Here is a 26574-nt window from a genome sequence, read left to right on the forward strand (position 1 = left end):
ATAACATATTAGATAATATTTATATTATTTTATTTATCAAATAAAAATTTTTAATGAATCATTTAAGTTGAATTTTTAAATAATTATTTAAATTGAAATCAAAATTTATATAATATTTAAATTTTTATATAAAATTTAAATTTAAATATATTAAAATATAATTTTTTATTTTAACAACAGTTTCAAATATATATAATTAATAAAATTTATTTTTCGTCAAATAATTATATTTAATAAATTATTTAAATTTAATAATTTTTAGAAAATTATTTAAATTCAAATCATAATATATCAAAAATTGAAAATTAGTAGATTATTTAAATTTAATATTTTTAGATAAATTAATAAATTATTGACAAGAAAGCACGTATTTTTAAAGTAATAAAAATTTACATCTTTACATGAAAATATAAGACATTTGAATGTTAATAAAAAAATTAAATAAAAATATATTTTTGCTTTGAAAACAAATATAATGTTTATTTATGTTTTAATTCAAATATTTTTATATTATATATTTGGTTAATTTAATTGTTTTTCTTTAGTCCATAAAATTTTTTAATTTTACTTAGATTAATTATAATTAATTTTTTTATATTATATATTTTTTTGTTTTATTAATTTCTTCAATGTTTTTATTCTCTACTAAGTTATTAACATGTTTACTTTTATTATTGTATATATTTAATATTGACAAATTAATATATAAATTTATATTCTTTATTTTATTTTATTATATTTTTTATTATTGAATTTTTTTATTTACAATGGATGATATAAGAAGAACGATGATCACTGTATATCTAACTCACAAAAAATACTATTAATTATGTTAAAAATAATTTAAAATATTTAAAATAAAATTTTAAGCATAACATAAAGAATTATTGTTTTCCTTTTATCTAAAAAATAACTTTATTTTATTGATATATATAAAAATAATTATTAGCCTAATATATTTGTGTAATAATTATTTGAAGTATGTCAAAAATAAGAATTAATAAAAAGTAAATGATTATAACAAAATTAATAATTGTGATTTATTATTCAATCAAATATATATATATATATATATACCACCAAATCGACATTATGATAAAAATAATTATTAATTTTAATTATTTAAATATTAATTTTTGACTTTTTATCAAACAAGAAAAAAATGGTAGCAAAATTTTTAGTATTTAACAAATAAATTGAAGAAAATATTTTTTTAATTAAAGAAAAAAATTTTATAATTATTGAAAATTTATAAAATTTATACTTTTTTTTAGATGAATAATATCATTTATAATATATTATGTATAAATTATTATTTAATTATAACTTAACATTTATAACTATATAATTATATGTCAAATAAATAATTTATAATAAATTTAAAATTATGAAAATTTTAATAAAAATTTCATATATTGTGCGGATTAAAAAAGCTAGTTTTAAATATTAAAAAAAAAAACTATGTTGCCTACTTCGATTAATTAGATTTATTCTCTTTTCTCGGCTGACATGATTACCGCATCATTTATCTCTTCGTGAAAATGCCACGTCACTTAAATGAATTTATTTATAAACGAAAATTTAGTGGCTGATATATCACTATTCTGTCGTTTAATAAGATGCATCGATTTATCGAATTCCATGTCACTTCCTCCTGCCAAGTTACCTTTTGCCACATGTCACTTTCCAATGACTCGATATATTTTTAGGTGAAAATAAAAATTTGGACCTTAACTCACAAAAAATGTAACTGTGATTTATGATAATTGATATGTAAAGCAAAGTGTGTATAGTTAATGATTAATTTGTGAAGCGAAAATAATGTTGAACTAAGTGAAAACAAACATGTTGTTGGAACAAATTAAATATGTTTATAGGAAATTAAATAATTTTATTTTAAAGTGAATTTAAATAATTGTTGATAATTTTATATGCAAAATTGATTTAATGTATGATTTGTTAATAAAATATTATATTTTTTATTTTAATAATTAGAATTTAATAAATTTAAATACCAAAAAAATTATATTTTTATATTATATCAAAAACAATTAAATTTTATTAAAAAGGGTAATAAACAACTTAAAGAAATTTGAGGAGATAATATTCCTCCATATATTATACCAAAATTTTCTTCAAATTTTTTTTATTTTAATTTGAATAGTCATAAATTCAAATTCAATTATTATAATATTCATCAATGCATATTAATTTGAGTGACAAAAAATTTGACTTTTTTTAAGTAAAGTTTTAATTTTAAATTTTATAAATAAAAAAATGAGTTTGAAAGAGTTTGATTTTTTTATAAGATTCAGTCCGATTAAATTTTGAATGAATCAAAATTTAAATAACTATAGAATACTAACAATCTCAAATAAAAAAAATATATTATAATGTCCAAAATAAAATATTATCCGCCTTTTCTTTTTGCTATAGTACCTTACTTGAATGAAGGGCGGAAACATAATTTGAAGGACTTTTTGAACTACAAACCCAATCGGCATTCTCAAGCTGCCAAGTTCACAACATTGAGTTCTGACCGGCCTGTTTACTTCTGTGGACCTTACAAGGCCCAAATGACAAATATTGAGCCCAATTGAAAATGACCAATCTATTGACGTGTCACGTGTCCATCAAAAAAGGGCCCTTGTAACTTGGAGTTGTAAGTTCATTCTTCCGCATGATGTGCCGTGTAAATCGGAGTCAGGAGTCAAAGTCAATAAAAAGAAAAACAAAGGAAAAGACCGCTTGCCACCGCCACTTAAGAGAAATTCATTTCTTCCCATACTAGGGCATTTTATCCGCCGCCAATCGCATTTTTCTCGCCTATGTTCGATTAGCGTCCTTCTTTTCGTCCTCCATCTCGTAAGTTTTAATTCTTTCTTTTTACAGTATTCTTACGCGGCATAGCACGGTAATCTTTTTTTAATCTTTCTCTTTTGAGATCGCAAAACTGAAGAGTAACAGTTAATAGCCACGGTGAATATATATACACGTACATACATACATACATACGTACAAATACATATTCCCTTTATATTTGGAATTAACTTTTTTAATATTTTTTTATTAATATGCAAGTTTCAGGCTCATCCATATACAGCTAAAGGAATAGAGGAGAAAATTATTGGATGGCGCTTCGTTTTGAGGTTGGACTTTAAATTTGTGTGTTGCATTTTTTATTTCTTTTTTATATATAATTTTTTTTAGCCAAAATTATCTTAAATTAACAAATGGAGTTTACGCTGGCTCCTCTCAGTGTTAGATTTTATATTATTTTGTCTTCCGTTCGTCAAATAATGGTAAAAGATTAAAGGAAGAGTACTGGTCGAAAATGCTGATTTATAGTAACTGTTTTTACTTTTAATGGAAGTTTTTTCCACTGTACGAGGTTGTAATTTTCTGACTATGTTATGTTTCTTTTTTCGGTAATGGATTGTTCTTACTGGTTATTGCTTGTGTTCTTGGATTATGTGGATATTTTAATTAGTGGACGTGATAATTTTATTATGCTAAATCTTGATGGTTCTAATTTTAAACTTGTTTGCTGATTTCGTCAATGCAAGCTTTGGATGTTTGTTAATGTGGAAATTTGGTTTTCGGTTTGATAGGTTCTAGGGAGGTTTAATCGTGCTCGGGCGGCTCATCTAACACTCCCTCACTTTGTATGCGAGACCCCTCTGTTTATGCCTGTGGGAACGCAAGGTCGGAGGTTTTAATATTATACACATCCTTAGCATATTTAGGATATTCAGAACATATTAATTGGGAGTTCTCAGGTCAATGTCCTTAATAATTCTTTGTTATTGTTGTCAGCTTATAAATTCTTATAATCTTTAAAACCAAGAAGATTCATATGTCTTACTCTTAAACAGTAAGATGTCAATGAATCTGTTACTACTTGAATCTACTGATGATTAGTTGTGATTATTAGTATCCAGTATTGCTTTCCATATAAGGTACATTGAGCATGGATAGTTCAATTACAAGGTTGTGTTTTTACCTTTCAGTATAGATGAGAAAAGTATTCCTTGAATACGATTGCTCTGCACTCTATTCTTTACCTCTCTATTGCATTTACTGCTTTCTTAAAAGTCTAAAACAACTTTGACTGGCATTCATGTGTTTGCTACAAATAATTTGGCGTTACAGTAGTTGCAAGTGTATGTTCACACACTTTCAAGCATGCATCAACTCACTGAATTGTGTGCCTTTGATGTATTAAATTTTATGACTGGAAGACATAGTTGGTCCTCTTTGTTGCAGGTACAATAAAAGGTTTGACAACTAACCAGCTTGAGGAGATTGGTTGTCAAATAATTCTTGGGAATACATATCACCTGGCACTTCGCCCTACATCTGAGCTTATTGATGAATTGGGTGGTCTTCACAAATTTATGAACTGGCCTAGAGCAATGCTGACTGATTCCGGAGGCTTTCAAATGGTCTTCTTATGATTTAACACAGTGCTGTCTTTCTGTAAATTTTTGGTTCATTGTATTGTTTATCCTTTGTTAAAATTTTCATGTACTTGTCGTTATGTGCATGCATATGTACAGTTTCTGTGGCTTCTGTGCACTTGCATCTTAAAAAATGAATAAGAAGCTTAGAAACTATGATGTTTGCTAGTTTTCGTTTCTCTAAGTCATGATAATATTGTTACTACGCGCTATTAAGTCATGATCTCAACTGTGTATCATTTTGGCTCATCACATTCTTTAAAGATTTTCATCCGCAATAATCTTAGGTTTTAGTGATATAATATATATATATATATATATGCTATTGAATTTGACAATCTTTCTTGCTGATCACTTTATAGGTATCACTGCTGCATTTAGCTGACATCACTGAAAAGGGTGTAACATTTCAGGTAAATGTTATCGTTATTCTTATTTTTTCTTTGGTGTTCATGAAATTTCTGAAGTCTGTGTAATGAAAGAGTTGTTGTATAATAATCTGCTCAACTATTAACTGCAAGCATACTTCGTTCTTGTTAATCCTTTTCTTGCTTTTGTGCTGTTTTACTTGTAACCAAGTCTCATGTTTCTAACTCAGTCTCCAGTCGATGGGAAGCCAATGCTCCTAACACCAGAGGAATCTATTCAAATCCAAGTAGGTGCTTTTCTTTAGCTTACTTGTGTTATATTTGTAACATTATTTATTGTGGTAAAAATTTTTCTCTTCCCCCTAAATGCTTGATAGTGTAATTTACTCAGATTTCTTACTGTTAGTCAATGATGTCTATGACAGTTTTACTTCTATGTTTACTAGTTTGTGATGGTCAGCAGCATAAAGATCTAGCAAAACCTATTTAACTTTTTTATCCTGATCTCCTGCTCTTTTTACCAGGAGACGTAGGATAAATTTCTGAAATTTTCTTGCTTATTGTCTTCATATATTTTGAATATTCCATTTTAACTTTATATTCTCTCAACAATTATACAGAATAGAATTGGAGCAGATATCATAATGGCTCTTGATGATGTGGTAAGAACTATTATTACTGGTCCACGAATTGAGGAGGCCATGTATCGTACCCTTCGTTGGATAGACAGATGCATAGCTGGTAAATGTGCTTAAGACTGAATGTCACTCATGGTTCTTGCATGGATAGATTGACCATTTGGTAGAAAAACGTTCAATTGATCCATGTTTTAAGTTTTAAAATGCATTTTGCCTTGTATGATTGTCCCCAAGCTTCTTGGAGTCAATTATCTTATGTCAGGCTTGGGTACTTGCACTTTAAAAGCTTTTTTGAAGGTGCTTGGACAACATATTATAATCATACGATGGTAACATAGTGTTATTGTTGAATGTCCTTTAATTTATTAAATATCGGCTTTTACCTTATGCACTTGAGATCCCTCAGTTTTCCATCACTCATTTAGGTTCCGTTTGTTTCGCAGAAAATGATTTTCACATTTTCAAGTGTTTGTTTGGTAGAAAACTAGCTAATAAACGAAAAATAACTTATTGGTCAATGGAAAATGAGGTCTTTTTTTTGGAAATTCTCTTACAAATTTGAAAAATATAAGACATTTTTCAGAAAAGAGCTGTCTATGAGTAAAATTATTTATCAATACTTTTGAGCATAATTTTTCTTATAAATAATATTATATTATAATATATTAATAAATAATATTATAATATATTAATAAATAATATTATTTTAATAAATAATATAATAAATATTATTAATAAATAATATATTATTAATAAATAATATAAAAATAATAAATAGTTTTATTTTAAGTATTTTTATATTAATATAATATTTTAATATTAAATATTATTATTAAAATATAATTATTTTTTAATATTAATAATTTTCAATAATTTAATAGTTATTATTAATATTATTTTAAAAAATAACAATTTTTTTAGAAAATAACCAACAATGGAAAATATTTTTCATTAATTCTTCCAAACAACAGAAAATCTATTTCAATTAAAAAAATGTAAATATTTTTCAGAAATCATTTTCCAGAAATTATTTTCTGTCAAACAAATGGAGCCTAACTATAGCTCTTTTTCTGGTGTTCCCTTTTTCTTAATTAGATTCTGTCCTTCAGTAGTGGTTTTTTATTAAGTCATATTGTCATTCTCCTGATTTTGGCATTTCTGATTGAGTTAGGTCTTTTTTTGCTGCCTTGATCTTATGGACAGCTCACAAAAGACCACATGAACAGAACTTGTTTGGTATTGTACAAGGTGGTTTAGATCCAGTACTAAGGTGAATTTCTGATCTTCATCTTGCAACCTTGCTATTTTATGGTGTTTAACTCCCCTTTCAATTACTAATAGTACTTCTAATAACTTTTTTCCCTTTTCTGATACTTGTTTTTATCAGGGATATATGTGTTAGAGGGTTGGTGGATCGAAATTTACCTGGGTACGTGCATTCTATATCAATGAATAGTGTCCTAATCATGTTATGTTTCCTATGAAGATCTTTAATGGTAGATGATTAGATCTTGACATTTCAGACTTTAGCAAGTTGCCATAGAATTTTCCTCATTGCATTTCAATATCTAAGTCAATTTCTGGGACTAGAAAATAAAAGGTTGATTTTACTATTAGCACTTAAAATGACTGATTATTTAAGAAAATATGGTCATGCTTGTTACATAAGATTATGATAGGATAGGATAAGATGTATTATGAATATGATTAAATTAAATAATGTCATCATATCTTATGTTTGATGGTTGCAAGGATTAAGATAAGGTAATTTATTTATTGGTCAAATTATCCTTCCTCAAAGTTTATACAATTTAAATTATTGATGTAATTTTTAAGGGTATAATAAGACATGTAAGTTTAATCGAATGGATTAAAAATAATCTTCTCCGCTTTGGAAGAATTGAATCGTCTTATACCAAAAGGATGATAATCCTTCTTATAATCTTATCCCTTTCAATTAGATACAAACCAAACATAATATAGAATGATTATCATACCATCCTATCCATCATCCTATGCACTAAACATGACCTATAATTCCAATATCCAAATCTTTCTGGTTCTTAGCATTATTATTCTTGAGAGAGATGCTGTTAAAGATAGGATAACCTAGTTGCCTGTTATTGTGATAGCCTGTATGGTATATTTGCAAAGCAAGTAATAAAAGAATAGTTGCTTGCCATTTTGACTGCCAGTACTTTGTTGTTTCTTTGTGATTTATTTTTGCTGGTTAATTGCTTTTAGTCACCTATAATCACTCAACTTACCTGCCAGTTTCTTTTTGAACTCTCTTTCCGTTGTTAACATTCATAAATATTAGATCTTCTTTACAACCAGCCTTTTGCTAAACAGTGTAAAGATTCAGTAAACAACAAGCTGAATTAACTAAGTTTACTTGTGTGACAGCTATGCTATTGGTGGTCTTGCAGGCGGCGAAGATAAAGATTCATTTTGGCGTGTTGTTGCTCAGTGTACTGCAGCACTGCCTGAAGATAAACCGCGATATGTCATGGTACAAATGAGTTTTATTATTGTAATCTACATCTTTAGATGCTGATGAACATATCCTTTTTTCTCCATTTAGATTACTCTAAATCATTATATTTGTACTTGCTACATTTCAGGGTGTTGGGTATCCACTGGATATTGTAGTTTGTAGTGCCTTAGGTGCTGACATGTATGACTGTGTTTATCCTACTCGAACTGCTCGTTTTGGCACCGCCCTTGTTCCAGAGGTGATATGTTTAGAAAGTTTTTGAGAGTTAATGTTTTCAATCTTGTTCACCATGTAGTATCATGTACTTTGGTTTACACATGAATGATGTTCATGCACTAAGCTAGAAGTTGGCTATCCTTTCTCTTTGCCTTCTAGCATAACTTGTTTGTTCTCGTTGAAGGTGTTAATATGAATTGTGCTTGATGTGTTCTATTCATCATTGTATTTGCATCTATAGCCATGCTAAAAGTTTGGTCTTATAAGTTTACCTGCCTATGAATTGATCTTTCTATTATGAATGTTAACAAGTTACTGGCACATGTTCTAAAGGAATTGTGATCCTAAAGGGTGTTAATTACACTCCATTTTTTTTATTTAAATTGTAAATTTAGCGTTCTGATATTATTCAATTACTTTTTGCAGGGATTGCTGAAACTCAAGAACAGGGCAATGTCTGACGATACTCGCCCTATTGATCCTGCATGTGCTTGTATGGTATGCATTTAATGACGCATTTGCTTAACATTGTTAATATATAAATTTCATTTTTGGTATATCTTGGCATTACTCTATTTACCGAAGTATAGGTATGCAAGAACTATACGAGGGCCTACATCCATTCTCTTGTTACGAAGGATGCTATGGGTTCTCAGCTTTTGTCATATCATAATTTATATTACATGATGCAGGTACAACTAAAGCTTCTATGTTCTAAGCTTTTCTGCTTTCATTTTTACTCTTTTTTTTAAGTAATTGAGAGTAAATCTTTTACAATTGCAGCTTAGCAGAAATCTACACTCATCCATAGTCCAGGGGAGGTTTCCTGAGTATGTTTGCCTCTTGCTTTGTCCGGCTTTCATATTTTATTTCTCATGTGGTAGAAGCTAATATAATGTTCTTAATGTTCTTTTGCAGGTTTGTCTGCAACTTTTTGCAGAAAATGGTTTGCATCTCTCTCTCTCTCTCCTCCTGCCATTGATTTTACTAAAATGTTAAGAGTTTTCCAGTTATGCTTCACATCCTCCATCTTTTAATTTTGTCTAGTTGTTTAATCTACTTCAATCTTTCATTCTTCCAAAACATTAGTGCTTACTTCTTTTGTTAGCTGTTGGATCAAATTTAAAATTATTTTGAGGTTTTTGTTCCTCTGAAAGTTATAAGTGATGAAATAATATCTTGTCTTCATTGCTGATCTGAGTATGATGGCATCTATAAATTATAACCCAGTGTACAAGACATAAATTGGCATGTCACCAACTTCTTTTGACTTGATAGCAATTACCATCTTGCTAGTCCACTATAACACAGCAGCAGGAAAAACGAATTTGTTTTCAATCTTTTTTACCATTATACTATTCAAATTTCAATGCTTAGTATCATATTTATTAACTTTTTCCCCTTTATCATGGTGTCATTTTATTTCTCTTTAACATGGTATGCTTTGCTAGTTTAAAAATTGTAGTTTCAAGCCTTGGGACTTCAGTTTCCAAGGGAAATAGCTGGTATCCAGGCAGGTACTTGTGTTCATGTTTTGACACTTCGATGGTGATTGTGCAATTTTTATCATTCATTTGTTGTCTCGATTTCTCCTAGCTGCTTGATTGACAAGAATTTTATGGTTCTCCGTTATAAACTGCTAGCACCCTTGCTATGTGAAGCTTTCCAACATATATTTACAGAGAAAAGCAGGAAGACTAGATTAATTTGATATTCCATTAAATGGTTATTTATTAGATTAATTTGATATTCTATTAGGTGGTCATTTATACAAATATTTACGAAGTACTAAATGGCTCTTGGACCTTATGATAATTTGTCATCCTGTAGTTTCCTAAAGGAGACATCCCTGAATGGGTCTGCAATGCCATGGAGGTTGCTGGAATTGATATCTCCTCCTGCTGTGCTCCTTTTCCTTCAGCACAAGATTAGTGTTACAATTAAATATAGAAGATTGTATTTTAATGAGGTGTCCTTTTACTTGCATCGGCTTCTGAGATTGAGATCAAAGAAATCTAATTTACAGGTAACACGTAGAGCAGTATAAATTTTGTAGCTGATCGAAATGCTGCCTCACAAGGAATTTCACCCCTCTGGGGATTTTCACCTTTTTATGTACCTTTCTACTCTTTCCTTCTTTTTGTCAATCGACTTGCTATACCATTCAAAGTAAATTTTGTTAACTGGCTACTGAATATGATCTATACTATTTTTATTAATGAAATTATTCTTTATTAGAATTAAAAGGAAAGAGCGGTGGAAACTGGAAAGTGATTTGTTTGTTGATTGATAGAAAAAGGTGAGAAGAGAGGGAGAAAAGGGTGAATCCAGAGAGGAAATTGAGGTAATATGTTCCCTCCCCTGCAATGTGTCCCGAGTTAATTGTCAAGCATGAAAAGAATTGATGTGCAGGCCTATTAGAGGAGAAACAAAGCCGACGAAAATGTTCATTGGCTAGTGGCCCCCTACCCTGATTGGTGGTTGTCGCTTTTATACTCTCTTTTCCTTTTTCTGGGACCGAAACTTACGCTGTTTCTTTTCAGGGCTCATAACTCCGCATGGTTGCGTCCTTGCACCATGCCTACTACTTTAGCCATACGACCTCTAGATGGAGTGGCGTGAGTGAGTTTCTCATCTCACATTTTTGCAATAACCGAACGAATTAGAGTTGAAAATTGCGGTGATTTGGCCGATTATCCTGTTAGGCATTTGCAGTTGATGTTAACTATATTTTTGCCCAATAATGCAGCTCGGTTGTCTTGATGTGGTAGACAATCATATGTTAATCTGAAGTTAGATAAGGTTACCAAGAGTTATCAATTAAACCCATGAAATGGTGGAGCTCAATTTACTCTTTCCACTTTTCTCACCCTCACCTATCCAACGGATGGTTTGCTTGCCAAAATGTAGCAGTTGTGGTTTTTTGTTTTTTGAATAAATAATAATTTAGGAGCAAGAGTGGTTATTCTATTTTCATGATCAAAATAAACAGTTAATTAAATTAAAATTTATGAATTTATTAAGTATTTGTCTATAAATTTTTTGAATTTATAAATTATTTACTACGATAAATTATGAAAGGATTTAAATCCGATGTTTATGCATCAAAATATTTATCTCTTATCACTTGTGTCAGTTAAGAGTATAATCGATCGAATTTGAATCAATATAGTTTAAGTTTGAGTTCATCGAATTTTATTTTTTTAACTTAGATCGACTCAAAATAAAAATCAAGTTATTTAAGTTTGCTTGATTAGGTTTAATTAACATATAAAAATAAGTTTGATTATTTGTATTCGAATTTGAATTCAAGTTTAAAAAAATTTATTATTAAAATAATAAAAATATATTTAAATATAAAAATTTGATTAGGCTCAATGAATAATTTGAATTAAGTATAAGAATATTTAAATTCGATTCAATCGATGATTGAATTACTTAAGTTCGAATTTAAATTTAACTTGATAATAATCGAATGAAATTTAAATTTTATTTTAATAAAATTTAAATAATTTATAAGTATTAATATATCATTTATATCTTAATGTTAGCTTTCTTCAAAAAATGTAGCAGTTGTTTCTACCAGAAAAAGATGTCGTGAAATATAAAAATATAAAACGAATCTAATATTGTTTTAGTTATATATACAATGAAATTGTAGGATTTTACAAAAACTGTAACCCTGTGTTGCTCTCTGACGTTTCACTGGGACAAATTGAGCAAGATCTGCTGAGGTGAGCTTTCACCATCCTTTTTTGAAATGCACATTGATGATAAGACAGCAGGGTGAAAAAAGGGATCTAGAATATGGCATTTCAGAGTTTAGATACAACAGAAAAATACCATAAGGAAACTTTTCCAGTTGTAACGCAGAGTACTTGAGAAAAGAAGAAAATGTCATTTTATTCAGACCTTTGTAAAATCTGCATTTGGAAAGGCGTGAACTCTGCGATGTCCACAACACTTTCCCACGTAATTATACACATGTTTTTGAAAATACTTCAAAAGCAAATTTAGGTCTCAATCCCCAAAAACACCTCCCTATACTATTATTATATCATATGATTAGTTTGGAGAGCACGAAGTCAAGTTGCTCTCCCTCTTCCTCCGGGGAATAGACGGCAATGAGATGGGCTTTTGCTCGTTTCAAATTTTGACTCCATTTGATATAAAAATATTATTTTTTATATTTAAATTTGATTTGATTTATATATATTTAAAATAATTTTTAAATTTAAAATATTATTTAATATTAATAATTTTAATTTAATATATAATAAAAATATTAATTTTTAATATAAAATATTAAAAAATTTTAATATTAATTTTTGATATAAATGTTTTTAATTTAAAATATTATTTATATTATATTTAATATAAAATATTATTTTATAAATATAAAAAATATATAAATATAAAATTAAATAAATAATATATATATATATAAGATTGAGATGCGTTTGTATAAATTCCAACCATAATTTTTTTTTAAAAATATTTAATTTGATTTGACTTAAAATTTGATTAAAAAAAACTTTATCAAGTCAAGTGGAAACCCATTAAATACATGGTAGATTATCAACCCTACTCGAGGGTTCCGAAATCTCGTCCTAAACCTACTTCTCTCTTTTTCTACTTGCCTACGTACAATTGCACTACCCAACTAATGCAGTAAGCCAGTAACCCTACCGACCAGAACCCTTTTTTTCAAATCCTTATCCCTATTAACTCTTTTATTTCTACTTCATTCTTATGCTTATCCTTTCTTACCCTTTTTTACATTAGACTCAAAAATGCCCTTTTTTTAAAGGGGTTTGTGACCTACACGAAACTGAAACATTCATCACTTTCCTTCTAGAATTAGAAATCATAGATGTTACATGCAAGGATGTTTGTTAGCCATCATTTTTGACTTGACATCCCACCCAATACTCAACAAGCTCCCTTTCAAAACGTACTGATATCACAAGTTCCTACAAAAGCCATGTGAAAATACTTCCTACATTGGTGTGGAGTGATCTTCAATTGAGATTTGGACTGCAACTGCGTAGATCTTGGCATTGCAATGATCCCCTTGAAGCTAAAATAAAGTGACATGTACTCACAAAAAGTTTTTTATCCTATAGTTATTTTTTTGGCTTATAATTGGATATCCCAAGAATCAATTAGATCCTAAGAAATATATTCACCACGTCCTGTCTTTAACTAAATTGTTCAGCTTTAATCTTTATAGATTTGTTGATGGTATTTTGGATTGTGAACTGGAGCTCACTTGGATGATGAGATGAAAGTGAAGTGAATTTGTAATTTTAAAAAAAAGTACGGTTAAAGGGAGTGGAAATTTTATTTTTGGAGTGCGTTTCGACGTTGAAGTCACCAAGATGTAGGAGGTTAGGATTAAGAAAAGGAAGGAGAGTTGCATAGAACAATGGAGGAAGCTTAGGGAAGAAAGTTCATAATAGTGTACTTAGATCTCATTTATTTTACATATGAGACATAATTGGTGAATAAATGTCAACAATTGACATTTGATAGAAAGTTCATTTGAAATTGGAGAAAATCCACTTAAATTATGAGTTAGTGGCTTTCAACGATCCCGAACTAGTTGACTTATCGTAAAATAATTAACTAATGAGACGTTAATGGAGATAATAGGGCGAGCGACTCATGTAAGGAATGAGCTCCAAACAGGCGAGCAACTCGAATAGAGACATACTTGTGGCAATAAGGGGTCTGGGTGTCGATCTCTTTAAGTGATTGACATGATAATCAAGTATGTACTGACTTAACGAGTATAATGATCAACTTTTATTGACTTGATGATCAGGCGTAAAAAGACCGATAAGAGTGGTGGAGATGCACCGGTGAGATGAATTGTAGGTTGGATTATCAATGTGTTTGTCTTTTAGAGTTGTCAGATATCAAAATCTCAATTAGCTGTTATTGACTAGTGTCGAGAAGCCGATGCTAAAAGTGCATTGCTTTGCCATTATCATTTTCTTTTGCTCATCTTTAAATTAGTTTCTATAGCATCTTAGTACTATATTAGCTTTTTTTGTTATCTTCTTTTCCCATTCTAAAGTGCTTTGTTATGTGTTTTTTTGAACTGAATTTGATCAGGTCAAGCAACTGATAAAGTGATAATGCATCTTTTTATTTTTTGGGAGCTTTGGCTAGGTGTTATTGGCTAATATCAGTGTTGCAGGGATAAAGACTAAAGAACTTGCATTGGTGCCATGTCACTGTTCTGCATTTCCAGAAATTTGTTTTTTATGTTGAAATCGACTCACATAATTAAAGAGATATGGATCATCATTCATCAATAAAGAAGATTAACACCCTTTAACTTATAGAAAAAAAGTTGGAAAATAGTACAGTATCCGACGCAGTTGTTAGGAATTATGAGGAGTTGTGTTAGAACACGACAGTTTCCCAATGGAAAGTTTTTTCTTACAAGCTAAATGAAAAATCATGACCTTCCAATTAAAGTAAATCTTTCACAAATTAAAAGAAGAACAGTTTTCTCAAATCAAGAAAGACAACAATCGTGCAAACATGGTGTAGGCCAGGGAGGTGCAAATACACGTTCAAGCAAAAGCAATGAAATGAGGCCGCAATGTTTGAACAAGCCACCAAGGTCAGGACTCTTTTTATGGAAAGAAAGAAAAAGAAGCCATGCAAATTGGTGTATCATCCGTACAGCATATCAGCGGAAACTCCCGAAACTATATCTAATGGGACATTGACACGTTTCAGGGTGGGAGCCCAACTTAAGGACTCTAATCTCTTTAGAATCAATTAATAAGGAAATTAATTCAGATTAGAAGTCATCAGCCAAATTATTACTAATAAATAACGTTCGCGTGAAAAATAATTTTTGTATTTTTAATTATTTATTTCGTAAAAAATTAATTAATCAATGAAAAATGATTTATTGATAAATAAAAAATGAGGTTATCTTTTTAGAAATTATCATACTAATTTAAAAAAAGAAAATATTTATGAATATAATTATTTATCAATATTTTTAACATAATTTTACTTATAAATAATATTATATGAATAAATAATATACTATTAATATAATATATTAATAAATAATATTATATTCATAAATATTTTTATAAATAAATATTATAATAATATATTAGCATTAATAAATAATATTGCAATATATTAATAAATAATATATTATTAATAAATAATATAATAAATATTATTAATTTAATTAATAAATATTATAATAATATATTTATAAAATAATATATTATTCATAAATAATATACTATTAATATAATATATTAATAAATGTTATTAATAAACAATATTATAATATGTTAACAAATAATATAAAGAATAATAAATAATTTTATTTTAAGTATTTTTTATATTAACATAATATTTTAATATTAAATATTATTATTAAAATATAATTATTCATTTAATATATTTTAATAATAAATAATTTTTAATATTTTAATAGTTATATTAATATTATTTAAAAAACATATTTTCCAAAAAAAAGCAAATAAAGGAAAATATTTTTCATTAACTCATTCAAACAATAAAAAATCTCTTTCAATTAAAAAAATATAAATATTTTTCAAAAATTAGTTTTTAAAAATTATTTTCTGCAAAATAAACAGAGCTTAAAAGTATATATTTTCCTTATCCTCTTCTTTTCTTGAAGTAGATGTGTTTCTATAGATCCTATCACCATTGGTCCATCCCTTATTGTTGATGTTTATATGATTATTATGTCACATGCTTAAAAAAAATGAGATTATTATAAGATTAACACGAGACAAGTGCATATTGAAACCAATATTGAGATCATTATCCAAAATAGAAATGATGGAAAAAGCTGTGTTGCCTCCATATTTTGGGTTAGGCAGTTTTGTATCAAACTGTATTTTTTTTTTCTCGAGAAGGATCATATGATAAAATAGAAATACTCACAATGATTTAATTCATTTTTTGGATGTGGCCAAATGACAACATTTTCTATAGATATATGGCTTGGTCACAATGGTAAGCTCTTAAAAATTGTAAAGACAAGGAGAGCTCAAGGTTTTAGTTTGACTTGCTGTTGTTTTACAAAAATGAAGATCAAATTGAAGCCAAACTTAATAATTCGGCTTGATTTTCAAACCAAAACGATTTTTTTTTAATTTAAATAAAATAAATCAGACCAAACAACTGAATTTAGATTTTCCTTTGTTTATAGCAAATATCAACAACCCTAATAAGAGCACAAGATTAATCTCATTAGTGTGCTTGAACTTATTTTTGCCAAGAAATAGTTAAAAAAAGCAAAAAGAAAAACTATATGAAAATGAATAAACTCACCAAGTTCAGTTCATTAATTATTATATTATCTTATTATAATTGCTCATCAAATAAGTTTATAGCCAATTATAGATAAAACGGACCATAACAAAAGTGAATTTGACAATTTTTATTAGAAAAAAAAGTTGAAAAATTACAGCTAGATGTCAAATTTCAAATAACTTCACCAGTTCACATCAGTTAAAGGCTTAAAGTCTTTATATAACAGCTCCCAGTGAAGCAGGATCCTTTCAGAGATCTTTCCCCGTCTTTTAATGCTGTAGTGAACTTTCATAAGAAAGGGGTTTTCTTTTTATTTTGAAACTTGTTGCCTTTAATTCTCTAATTCTTGGCAGACCAATGACTTTGCTTCATTCTTAATTTCTTCCAAGTACTTGAAGCTAAGGAGTGAGGAGCATTAAAAGAAAGAAACCTCTCTTTCTTTTGTACAAATTAACACTTTTTCAATTCTTATCATCTTTTAATGGCACGATATATAGTATTCTTTGGATTGATGGCCTTTCCAAACTGAGAGAGCAAAACAGCAAACCTGCTTGAAAGTTTGAACCCTCCTTCAGCAGCAGAAAACAGTATATGAAAAAAGGATCGGCTGAGGTTCTTGCTTTTGGTTAAATCATGAAGCGGCTCAGTTCCTCAGGTTCCCTGGATCAGGATGCTTTGATTTCCATCTCTCCACCCAAAGGTACAGGAAATTCAATTATTACTCTACAGTCTACATCATAATTTAGAAACATCCGTTTCTTCTTTTTACTTCAGAACCCATTTTTGTTGGGTTAGACTTAAAAATTCTATATTTATTTTCCTTTTCTTAGTATACCTTGATTTTCCCAGTAACCAAATAATTTAGTAAAGAAAATTCTGCAGTATATATTTCTGCAGCTGATCATGTTAATGAGTTAAATTTGTTGATTATATAGAGGAGAAGAATTCAAAGAACAAGCAATTTTACAGCAGGGAATTCCAGGCTATGTTGGATGGTTTAGAGAAGGAAGACAGCTTAGAAGAAGCTGGTCAAGCTACAGAGAAGAAAAGGCGATTGTCTATAGAACAGGTTAAGGCCTTGGAAAAGTATTTCGAGGTGGAAAACAAGCTAGAACCTGAGAGAAAGGTGAAATTAGCAGGAGAATTAGGCCTGCAGCCAAGGCAAGTTGCTGTTTGGTACCAAAATCGCCGTGCCCGTTGGAAAACTAAGCAGTTGGAAAAAGACTATGCAATCCTTAAAGCCAGTTATGATGCTCTTAAGCTCGACTATAATAATCTTGAACAAGAAAACGAAACTTTAACAGCAGAGGTATGGTTTATCGGTTAAAATCCCATTTGATTGCAGTAATTAAAAGTTAAAATTCTTGAAGGTTAATGTGATTTTGGATGCTGAATTGCAGTTGAGAGAGCTAAAAGCTAAGCTCAAGGAAGAGAATTCAGAAAGCAGCCACTCTGTTAAAGAAGATTCTCCAAAATTTTCACAGCAGACCAAAGGCCATGATTTCTGTGACGATGCTGATAATTCCAATGGAATCGTTAAAGAAGAAATCAATGTCAATGCTCAGTTATTGATATCACCCTCTTCTTCTTCTTCTTTTCAGTTTAATGGATCTTCTTCATCTTCAGATTCATCAAATCATCAATGGTTTCAACCATTTGACTCAAGAATGATTCTGGGTAATATGTATCACCCCCAGTCAGTGAAAGTGGAAGAGCAATGTATGTTTACTGCAGAGGAATCTTGCAATTTCTTCTCAGTTGATCAAGCTCCAACTCTTCAATGGTACTTTACTGGACAGTAAAAACAATGAAGTCCCTAAAACCATAAAGCTTTCAAAATTCTTGGAGAATGAATAAAACAGCGTTAAAACTTTTGTTCTTCTACTGTTTTAGAAGAAAAAAAAATGGTAATCAGTATATGCTTCAACAGTGGCAATCAGCAAATGACTGCTGTAAAATTTATTTATATATAGAAAAAATTATTGTTCCAAGTGGTTAATCTACTAGAATGTAAGTGGAGGATTTCATATCAAGCAGAAGTCTTTTCTCAAATGCATGTGCTTTAGAGTGCCTGTTTAATCCAGGGAATTGGTTGTGGTGAGAAGTGAGGACCCTGTTAGAAAATTCAAAGAGCAGCAGCACGACCCTGTTAGAAAATTCAAAGAGCAGCAGCACAAGGCTGGCTTGCCCAATGTCCATATTGGATGCTGGATACATCCCTCCGAGTCCTACCACACAGTTCCTTTCTTTTCATTTTTTGACTAAAGATGATAATGGATAATTAATAAGTAGTTATCCATCATTATTTGATTTGTTTATGTTAAATTTGGATAATTATAAATGAATAATTAATAGATTTAGATAAAAAATTTATTATCCATGAGTTCAAAACAAACAAGGATAGCATATTTTAAATATTTGATATCTAAATTTATTTAAAATTTAATAAATAGTAATAAATATTTAAATCTGTTATCTGTTTTTATATATAAAATATATATAATTTTAAGCTTATAGAAGATTTTGGACCTTAAAAATTATTTATTTATTTATTATTAATTAAGAGTAAATTTAAATTTTATTTATTTTATATTTTGATAAAAAATTAAAATAAATATATATTTTAACGCATTTAGATATTCAAAGGAATAGTATTTATTTAAATGAATTAAAATTTGAATAATGATATCAAATTTAAATAAATATTAAAATAAATTTAAATATTATAAATATTAAACGAATTTCGAATATCTAAAAAAATTAATGGCTAATCCACTCCCTTGTCAATCCTATTTGGACAATCACCGGTTTGAATTCAAAACCGGAGGCGATTGAATGTAAAATGCAAAATGACTGGCCAAAGCAGTTTTCCATTTAAGAAAGCATGCCCTGCCAACCAAAAAACCTCTTTGTCTTTGGTCCAATCTTTTTTCTCTTTCCTTTCACTTTTCTTTTTCCTCTTTCTGATGACCGCCCATTAGCCCATGTGGTTGGCAAAAAAAAGGTAGATCCTGACCTGTAGCTAACAAAATTGAATGGCAATTCTCTCGAGTTTCAACTACAAAATACCAAAATATGAAAGCAGTCATCACTGCAATTGATGATTATCAACTTATTAAAAAGCCTAAGCAGTTTTCACGCTGCAGTTGAGTGGAACCTCTCTGGCATGCTTAGCCCTGGAGACTATAACATGTGGAGGAGGAGATAACGCTCGTCCCTTTCCTCTTTTCTAGTTCAGGGTGGTAAAGACACAGACCAAAAAGCTGCTGTGACTCTTGGCTCCTCCAGGTCTCTCTCATGTCAGAAATGGGTCCCAAATGTCATGACTGTAAATGCCCTATGGAATCTAGCTCCATGACGTTTGCGCCAATCCCTCGAACCAACCAACTCCTTCACCCCCCCCCCCCCCCCAAATCCCAAGCCAATGGTACTATGATCGGCACTTAGTGTTCCTGATTATAAGCCTATATATACCTTGTAGCTTAATTATTACTCCATTTTTTACATTTATATTTGTTAAATGGCATGAAACGCCTTTTTGTTAAGAGTACAATGACAGTATTTCAAATCAAAAACTTTACTTCTACTCTACAAATAACATACATTCAGTATATTCTTTCTAGGAGTAAGAAAATCGTAGAAGAAGATATGGGCAAACAAATGCCTGTACGGTTTATGAGGAATATCAATTATCTATATGCAATGCCTGTAGCTTAATTTTTATTTGAGGGTTCCTTCGCCATCATTTTGGCCATCCCCACAACTAAAAATCTTCTGTCTAGTGAGATTCTTTGAGCTTTTTCTCTTTGATAGGTAAAAATGATTATAAAATTAATAACAGTGTGATTTATTAGTATAGTATTGAAATTTTAATTTGAAGGATCAAAATTAAAATTTTATATTTTTTAAATACCAAAAAAGTAAAATTGATAATGAAAAGTTTGATAGGAAATGTGTTGTCTGTTCTGTCCGCTTTTAATCTGAGCAAACTACCATTGGTACATTGTTGACCAGATTGTGTTTTGTTCTACTGTTGTTCATACCTCATGCTTTGAGTTGGAGGACAGATAGAATCGATTTGACACGAGATGAACAGAAGAGAGATAGCGACAGAGTTAAATACTAGTACTAGTGCATTATTGTCCAAATCTGCAATATTTTTCTTGTTTATTGTAATATTTACAAAATGGTCTCACGTAAACACTTTCTTAGCAATTAATTCGAAATTCTAAATTTAAGATGATAAAATTAAATTTACTACATAAAAAAAAGTTATTTACTATTTATTTTGATTTGAATACAAAAAAGTACAACCCTAATTAAATACAGTTAACCATAAATTAATCAACCATACATGCGAGTATTTACTAACTAATTAAATACAATTTAATTATAATTAAAAATTAATATTAGACAAATCAAAACAAACTCATATAATTCCTTCAAGCTTTTGGTGCAAAATGTATGTTAAATATGCAGTGTTATTTTATAGTTGGTTTCTGCTTCGAATTGATCTTGAGTACACGTGTGTCCCATCACTTTAAAAAATTTGTAGTGGTAGGATTTTAAATAGATATTTTTTGTACTTTAAAAGCATGCTTTTCTTTTAACAATTAAATGATGTGACTCTTGCTTTGTTGATTACCACATCATTTGATCAAAAAAAAATTATTAAAGCCTTGATAGACCAGGCTGTAGCATGGTTGACGTTGTCGGCATAGCGTGCTACCACTGTTTTCTTTTTGTTTTTAAGCGTGATGGTATTTTTAGTTTGACTTCGGTAGATTTATATAATTATTATTAAAAAATTATTTAGATATAAAATTTAAATTTTAAAATTATTTTTTATTAATTTTATTTGTAAAAAAATTATTTTAACAAAATTTTTTGTATTTACTGTATATTTTTTAAAATTAAAAAATAATATATTAAGTACAATTTTTTAATTATCATCTTAATCAATATTGTACTCATACTGGTTAAAACTTTCTTTTTTTTAGTTTTATATATTTACATTGACAAAAAATGAAAAATAGTTTATTATATATTAAAATTTAAATTTTTTTAAAATAGTAATATTTTAATAATTTTTAATTTAAAAAAATTTTAAAAATAAATGAAAATTTAATTTATAATAAATACTAAATTAGTAAATGTTTGAAATATAAAAGGAAGTGGTTTTGGGTACTAAAAAATGGGGTAGAAATAGAATCCTACCATTTCTTTTATTTTGAAAATTAGAAATTAATAATGAGTCTAGAGAATTTGGGCTTCTTAGGTTCAAAGCCTAGCTTTCTTTAAGCTCAAAAACTTTCAGCCCAAATTTTCCTGGGCCTACTGGATCAGTCTCTGAAAAACCTTCCCTGCTCGTTTCTGCTTCTTTGATCTGCTAAACCCTTGAACCAGTGAACTTCCTTCTACTTTCTGTTTGGAGTATAGCTGAAATGTATACTGCGGGTGGATTTGTTCTGATGCACGAGAAGTTGGCAGACTATGTAGTTTCTGATTTGACTGACTTCAAGGTAATTTTATTCCTTTCTTACATTTTTTTTATATCCAGTATCCATTTGTGGATAGAGCATTCTATACGATGTGCAAGTCACTGCTATAATTGTGGATAGATTGCCAGCCCAATGAAATTGCTTATTTTCCTTTTCTACTATAGTGGTTTTAATTTAAAACTGTAGATTCTTGAATTGTAAGTTTGGATTCACTTTTAAAAAGCATAAATATAGTTATGAATTGCCGAACCAAACCTTATACACACACACACATATATATATATATATATATATATTAGATCTAATAATTTAAAACACGTGGCACAACATAAATAAAATACGAAAATAACACAATTTAAAATTTTAACAATAATTATATATAAATTTAATAAAATAAAAAAATGTATTTTAAATTTTCATATTGACGTGAATTGTAATATGCAATCAATAAATAAATTTTAATATTTTATACTACATAAATATAAAAATTATCAGATGTAATATATATATATATATCAATAAAAGAATTACACTTTTAGGGGTTTTGATTTGATTATTTTGGAGTTCGGATCTTGGTTTTTAATGAAGCCTATGTATCACATTAATTGTGCCTAAAAGAGGGATGTATTTTGTCCAATACTGAGCCTTATTTTGAATAATCATGTTTTTTTTTAACCACTGAATAGACATTTTTTTGGTGATCTCTACACTTGAGTGATAAACTATAACTACATAGACGAGCCTTATTTTGAATAATCATGTTTTTTTTAATCATTGAGTAGGCATTTTTTGGTGATCTCTACACTTGAGTCATAAACTGAAACTACCTAGATCTATGGAATCAGTTACTATATCTTGAATTGAACAAAAAAAGATAAAAAAAAAATTGTGAATATTGTGTGATTAGTTTAATCGGTGTCAAAAATCTAGAATTTGAATAAAATACCCCCATTCCACGAATTCTTGCATTTATTAAAATGATCCACAAATGACTACATTCTAACAACATATATTATAATTTCATTCATAGACATAACTTTTAATCATTTTTTTTCTAAAGTCATATGATGAGAAAACTTTTTATACGATTCTAGGGAGTATTATTTAACTACATCTATCCCAATGAGTCATTTTTTGACTAATCCGAAAAAAAAAAAAATGGATTCTTAGGATTCTCCATTGATACGACATACTCTTAGGTCCCGAAAGAAGAGTTGCATACATCAGACCTTAGGCTTGATGTCCTTATTTTGTTTACAAATAGTTGGAGCTCTACATTTATTGTTGATCTAGGTTGTCATTTTTGTTCTTGTAGCTTAAACCGTATGTATCTTATGTGGAAAATAGTGACTCAAATCTCATATGTGATAAAACGTTTTTCATTTATTGTTGATCTAGGTTGTTCTTTTTGTTTTTGCAGCTCAAACTGTATGTATCTCATGTTGAGAATAGTGACTCAAATATCATATGTGATTTATTTAAGATTGATCAGATATTACTTGATGGACAAGAAAACTTACAGAAAAAAATTGTAAGAAAAAAAAATTTTAATAGGCAAGTTTGTATACTTATAAATAAATAAAGTCTCTATAGAATTAGGTATGCAAAAAAGATGTAAGACAGTTGTAGGATTTTATGGATAGATATCCCATAGGAGTACTAGAGATTTACATATTATAGGTATATATTTAAATATTTATAAGTGGACTAAAAGAGTGCAAGATGATCCAAATAGATATGGTACATGGATACAGATAGATATATGTTTGCTTAGGTTGAAAATACTTTGTAGGACTACAAAAAATTGATAAGGTCTATGGGTATTGATTGTTAAGTGATTGATTTAATTTGATATATATTTGTAATTGTATACAACTAATGGATCTTTTTTATTATCCATGAATATAGGTTGATTAGATCGAACCATATTAAATTGATGTTTTTTGTGTAATTGATTGATTATTTGATTATGCTTCCATTGGTATGATTAAATTAGGGCTTTTAGCCTAACAAATGATATCAGAGTTGAAGGTTCAAGACGTGGGAATAGTTGAAGGTTTGAGGCATGAAAAGAGGCAAATCTAGAAGAGCTCGAATCAAGAAAGAAGTTTAAGTTCGTGTTTTGAAGATTGATTTGCATAAAGCGTGAAGACACACAAAAAAAGATTGTGAGACTTTCATTACAGATGGAGCCAAGCATGTCTAGCATGAAAATAGAGATTTACATCTTATAGGTATATATTTAAATATTTGTAAGTGGACTAAAAGAGAGTGAAATGGTCCAAATAGATATGGTACATGGATACATATAGATATATGTTTATTTAGGTTGAGAATACTTTATAGGATTACAAAAAATTGAGAGGGTCTAAGGGTATTGATTGTTGAGTGATTGATTTGATTTGATGTATATTTATAATTCTATACAACTAATGGATTTTTTTTATTATCCATGAATGTAGGTTGATTGGATCGAACCATATTAAATTATTATTTTTTGTGTAATTGATTGATTATTTGATTATGCTTCCATTGGTATGATTAAATTAGGGCTTTTAGCCTAACAAGTGATATCATGGCTGAAGGTTCAAGATGTGGAAATAGTTGAAAGATTGAGGCATAAAAAGAAGCAAATCTAGAAGAGCTCGACTCAAGAAAGAAGTTCAAGTTCGTGTTTTGAAGATTGATTTGCATAAAGTGTGAAGACACAAAAAAAGATTGTAAGACTTCCATTGCAGATGAAGCTAAGCATGTCTAGCATAAAAATAGATATTTGATAGAATTTGAGTCAAGATGAAGATTGTTAAGAATAGTGACTCAAATCCCATATATGATTTGTTTGAGATTAATTAGATACTGCTTGATATACAAGAAAACTTACAAAAGAAGAATTTTAAGAGGAAATGAATTATTAATAAGCAAGTTAGTATGCTTATAAATAGATAGAGTCTTTATAGAGTTAAGTGTGAGAAAAAGATGTAAGAAAGATATAAGATTTTATGAGATAGACACCCCATAGGAGTACTGGAGATTTATATCTTATGAATGTATATGTTTAAATATTTATTAGTGGACTAAAAGAAAGTGAGAAGGTCTACATAGATATGGTGCATTGTTATACATAAGTATATGTTTGTTTAAGTTAAGAATACTTCATATGACTAGGGAGGTTAAGAGGATAAATGCATATTGATTGTTGAGTGGTTAATTTGATTTGATGTATGTTTGTAATTATCTACAACTAATGTATCTTTTTTATCATCTATGAATGTAGGTCGATTGAATCGAACAAAGTTAAATTACTGTATCTTATGTGATTGATTGATTGTTTGATTTTACTTTCGCTGGCTTAATTGATTTGAGGCTTTTTGCCTAACATCTCAATGCCCGAGAGAAATCTAAACATCCGAGGCCGCTGAATTAGCTAAATAATCAGATGAAGTGAGAAGATCGAGTTGTTTAATCTTGCGTTTCATCATCTAACTGCATAGTTTCGAAACTGTTAATCGCTGCCTGTAATATGGAGATCTGTTTTATTAAGATAAATGTACAACATTTCAACATAATCTATCGGAGAGCATTTAGATGAATATATAACATGTTATTGCTGATACCTACTGATAGGGAAATCTCGACATATAAGCAATAAGATAACTGTCTTGAACATTTGATCTCACCAAAGTCTAAAATTCTCAATTCCTCCTTTTGAGATGGCATGTTGTGAATTTGATTCTTTTCCTTGATCGACAAGACGAAAGATATGTTTCTTCTGAATTAGTTGCAAGGTGGCCTTACATCAGATTCTCTAGTTTATGGTGGCTATCCAATGATTTCATAGTTTAGCAATTAGCATGCAGCTAGCGTCAAGCTTAGAGAAAGTCAAGATAATCAGAGTTCTTATTTCGTTCTACTTGAGCTTTTATGCCTTTCGTTTTAGGTATGTTCTTCCTGAATGTACTTTATGTATACGCGGCCGACATACAAAATCTTTGGTACACATGACACGCCATAGGGGTTGTTTACGCTTTTAGAACACACGGTCGACATATGTAGGTTTACTATTCTAATTACAGAGTCAATGTGTCATGTTAAAATCAAACTAAACAGGTTGGCGAAGGAAATGGGAAAGCATGTTCTTCGGGCCCAACTGCAGGAAACTTTGAAAGAGATGGAAATTTAGGTAAAGAAGAGTGTAAAGCCTTTATTACAACATTACAGGTGTAGTATGGACCTTTAATGGCTGGAAAGCATCCGACTCCCGCTTTGAATCACCTTCCTACCAGGCTTTCCGCGTCCTAATAAAATCTTTGTCCCATATCAGCAGACCAACATCGCTTGAGGATTCTGCTTTCGACATGTTATTACTACTGTCCTTATTAGTTCCTCGATATGATATAATCTCAACCGACTCCTTTCACCTTGTTAGTTACTTTGTTTCCGCTACACAAAGAAAAGCTTCTTTCTGGCCCACAGTTCCACCTGGAATTATGAACCTGTTCGGAAGCTGCAAGAAAAATGGTGAAATCATAATTTCCTTCAATCTGGTTAAAGTCTGTTTTAAAC

General features: G+C 29.3%; 2 protein-coding genes across 5 annotated transcripts; both read left to right on the forward strand.

Moving 5' to 3' along the window:
• Positions 1 to 2709: 2709 nt before the first annotated feature.
• Positions 2710 to 10403, forward strand: LOC111315562 (uncharacterized). Of its 4 annotated transcripts, none has more exons than XM_089749487.1 (16): positions 2710 to 2865; positions 3082 to 3149; positions 3612 to 3705; positions 4267 to 4445; positions 4823 to 4873; positions 5059 to 5115; positions 5449 to 5569; positions 6670 to 6736; positions 6854 to 6895; positions 7873 to 7978; positions 8091 to 8201; positions 8606 to 8677; positions 8770 to 8871; positions 8963 to 9009; positions 9098 to 9188; positions 10010 to 10403. In XM_089749487.1, the coding sequence occupies exons 2-15, from the start codon at positions 3132 to 3134 to the stop codon at positions 9159 to 9161; spliced, it is 1131 nt and encodes a 376-aa protein (XP_089605613.1). In that variant the 5' UTR covers positions 2710 to 2865; positions 3082 to 3131; the 3' UTR covers positions 9162 to 9188; positions 10010 to 10403. The 4 variants fall into 4 exon arrangements, with proteins under 4 accessions (XP_089605613.1, XP_089605614.1, XP_022773124.1 ...); XM_022917389.2 differs by having other exon boundaries at positions 2712 to 2865; positions 9098 to 9125; XM_022917390.2 differs by having other exon boundaries at positions 2713 to 2865; positions 3088 to 3149; positions 9098 to 9125.
• Positions 10404 to 16760: 6357 nt separating this feature from the next.
• LOC111314934 (homeobox-leucine zipper protein ATHB-16-like) lies at positions 16761 to 18562 on the forward strand. The gene is made up of 3 exons (XM_022916556.2): positions 16761 to 17210; positions 17446 to 17819; positions 17911 to 18562. The coding sequence occupies exons 1-3, from the start codon at positions 17144 to 17146 to the stop codon at positions 18310 to 18312; spliced, it is 843 nt and encodes a 280-aa protein (XP_022772291.1). The 5' UTR covers positions 16761 to 17143; the 3' UTR covers positions 18313 to 18562.
• Positions 18563 to 26574: the final 8012 nt, after the last annotated feature.

The sequence above is a fragment of the Durio zibethinus genome, chromosome 20, assembly GCF_047325235.1.
Source record: "Durio zibethinus cultivar Kanyao isolate XHJ-2024 chromosome 20, ASM4732523v1, whole genome shotgun sequence".
NCBI lineage: Eukaryota > Viridiplantae > Streptophyta > Magnoliopsida > Malvales > Malvaceae > Durio > Durio zibethinus.

Excerpts from the sequence above, each read along its gene's own strand:
- LOC111315562 (XM_022917389.2), top strand. Across the intron at positions 8,202-8,605 it reads GCACCGCCCTTGTTCCAGAG|GGATTGCTGAAACTCAAGAA; the intron begins GTGATATGTTTA and ends TACTTTTTGCAG. Across the intron at positions 8,872-8,962 it reads ATTTATATTACATGATGCAG|CTTAGCAGAAATCTACACTC; the intron begins GTACAACTAAAG and ends TTACAATTGCAG.
- LOC111314934 (XM_022916556.2), top strand. The coding sequence starts at position 17,144 with ATGAAGCGGCTCAGTTCCTCAGGTTCCCTGGATCAGGATGCTTTGATT. Across the intron at positions 17,211-17,445 it reads TTCCATCTCTCCACCCAAAG|AGGAGAAGAATTCAAAGAAC; the intron begins GTACAGGAAATT and ends TTGATTATATAG. Across the intron at positions 17,820-17,910 it reads ACGAAACTTTAACAGCAGAG|TTGAGAGAGCTAAAAGCTAA; the intron begins GTATGGTTTATC and ends GCTGAATTGCAG.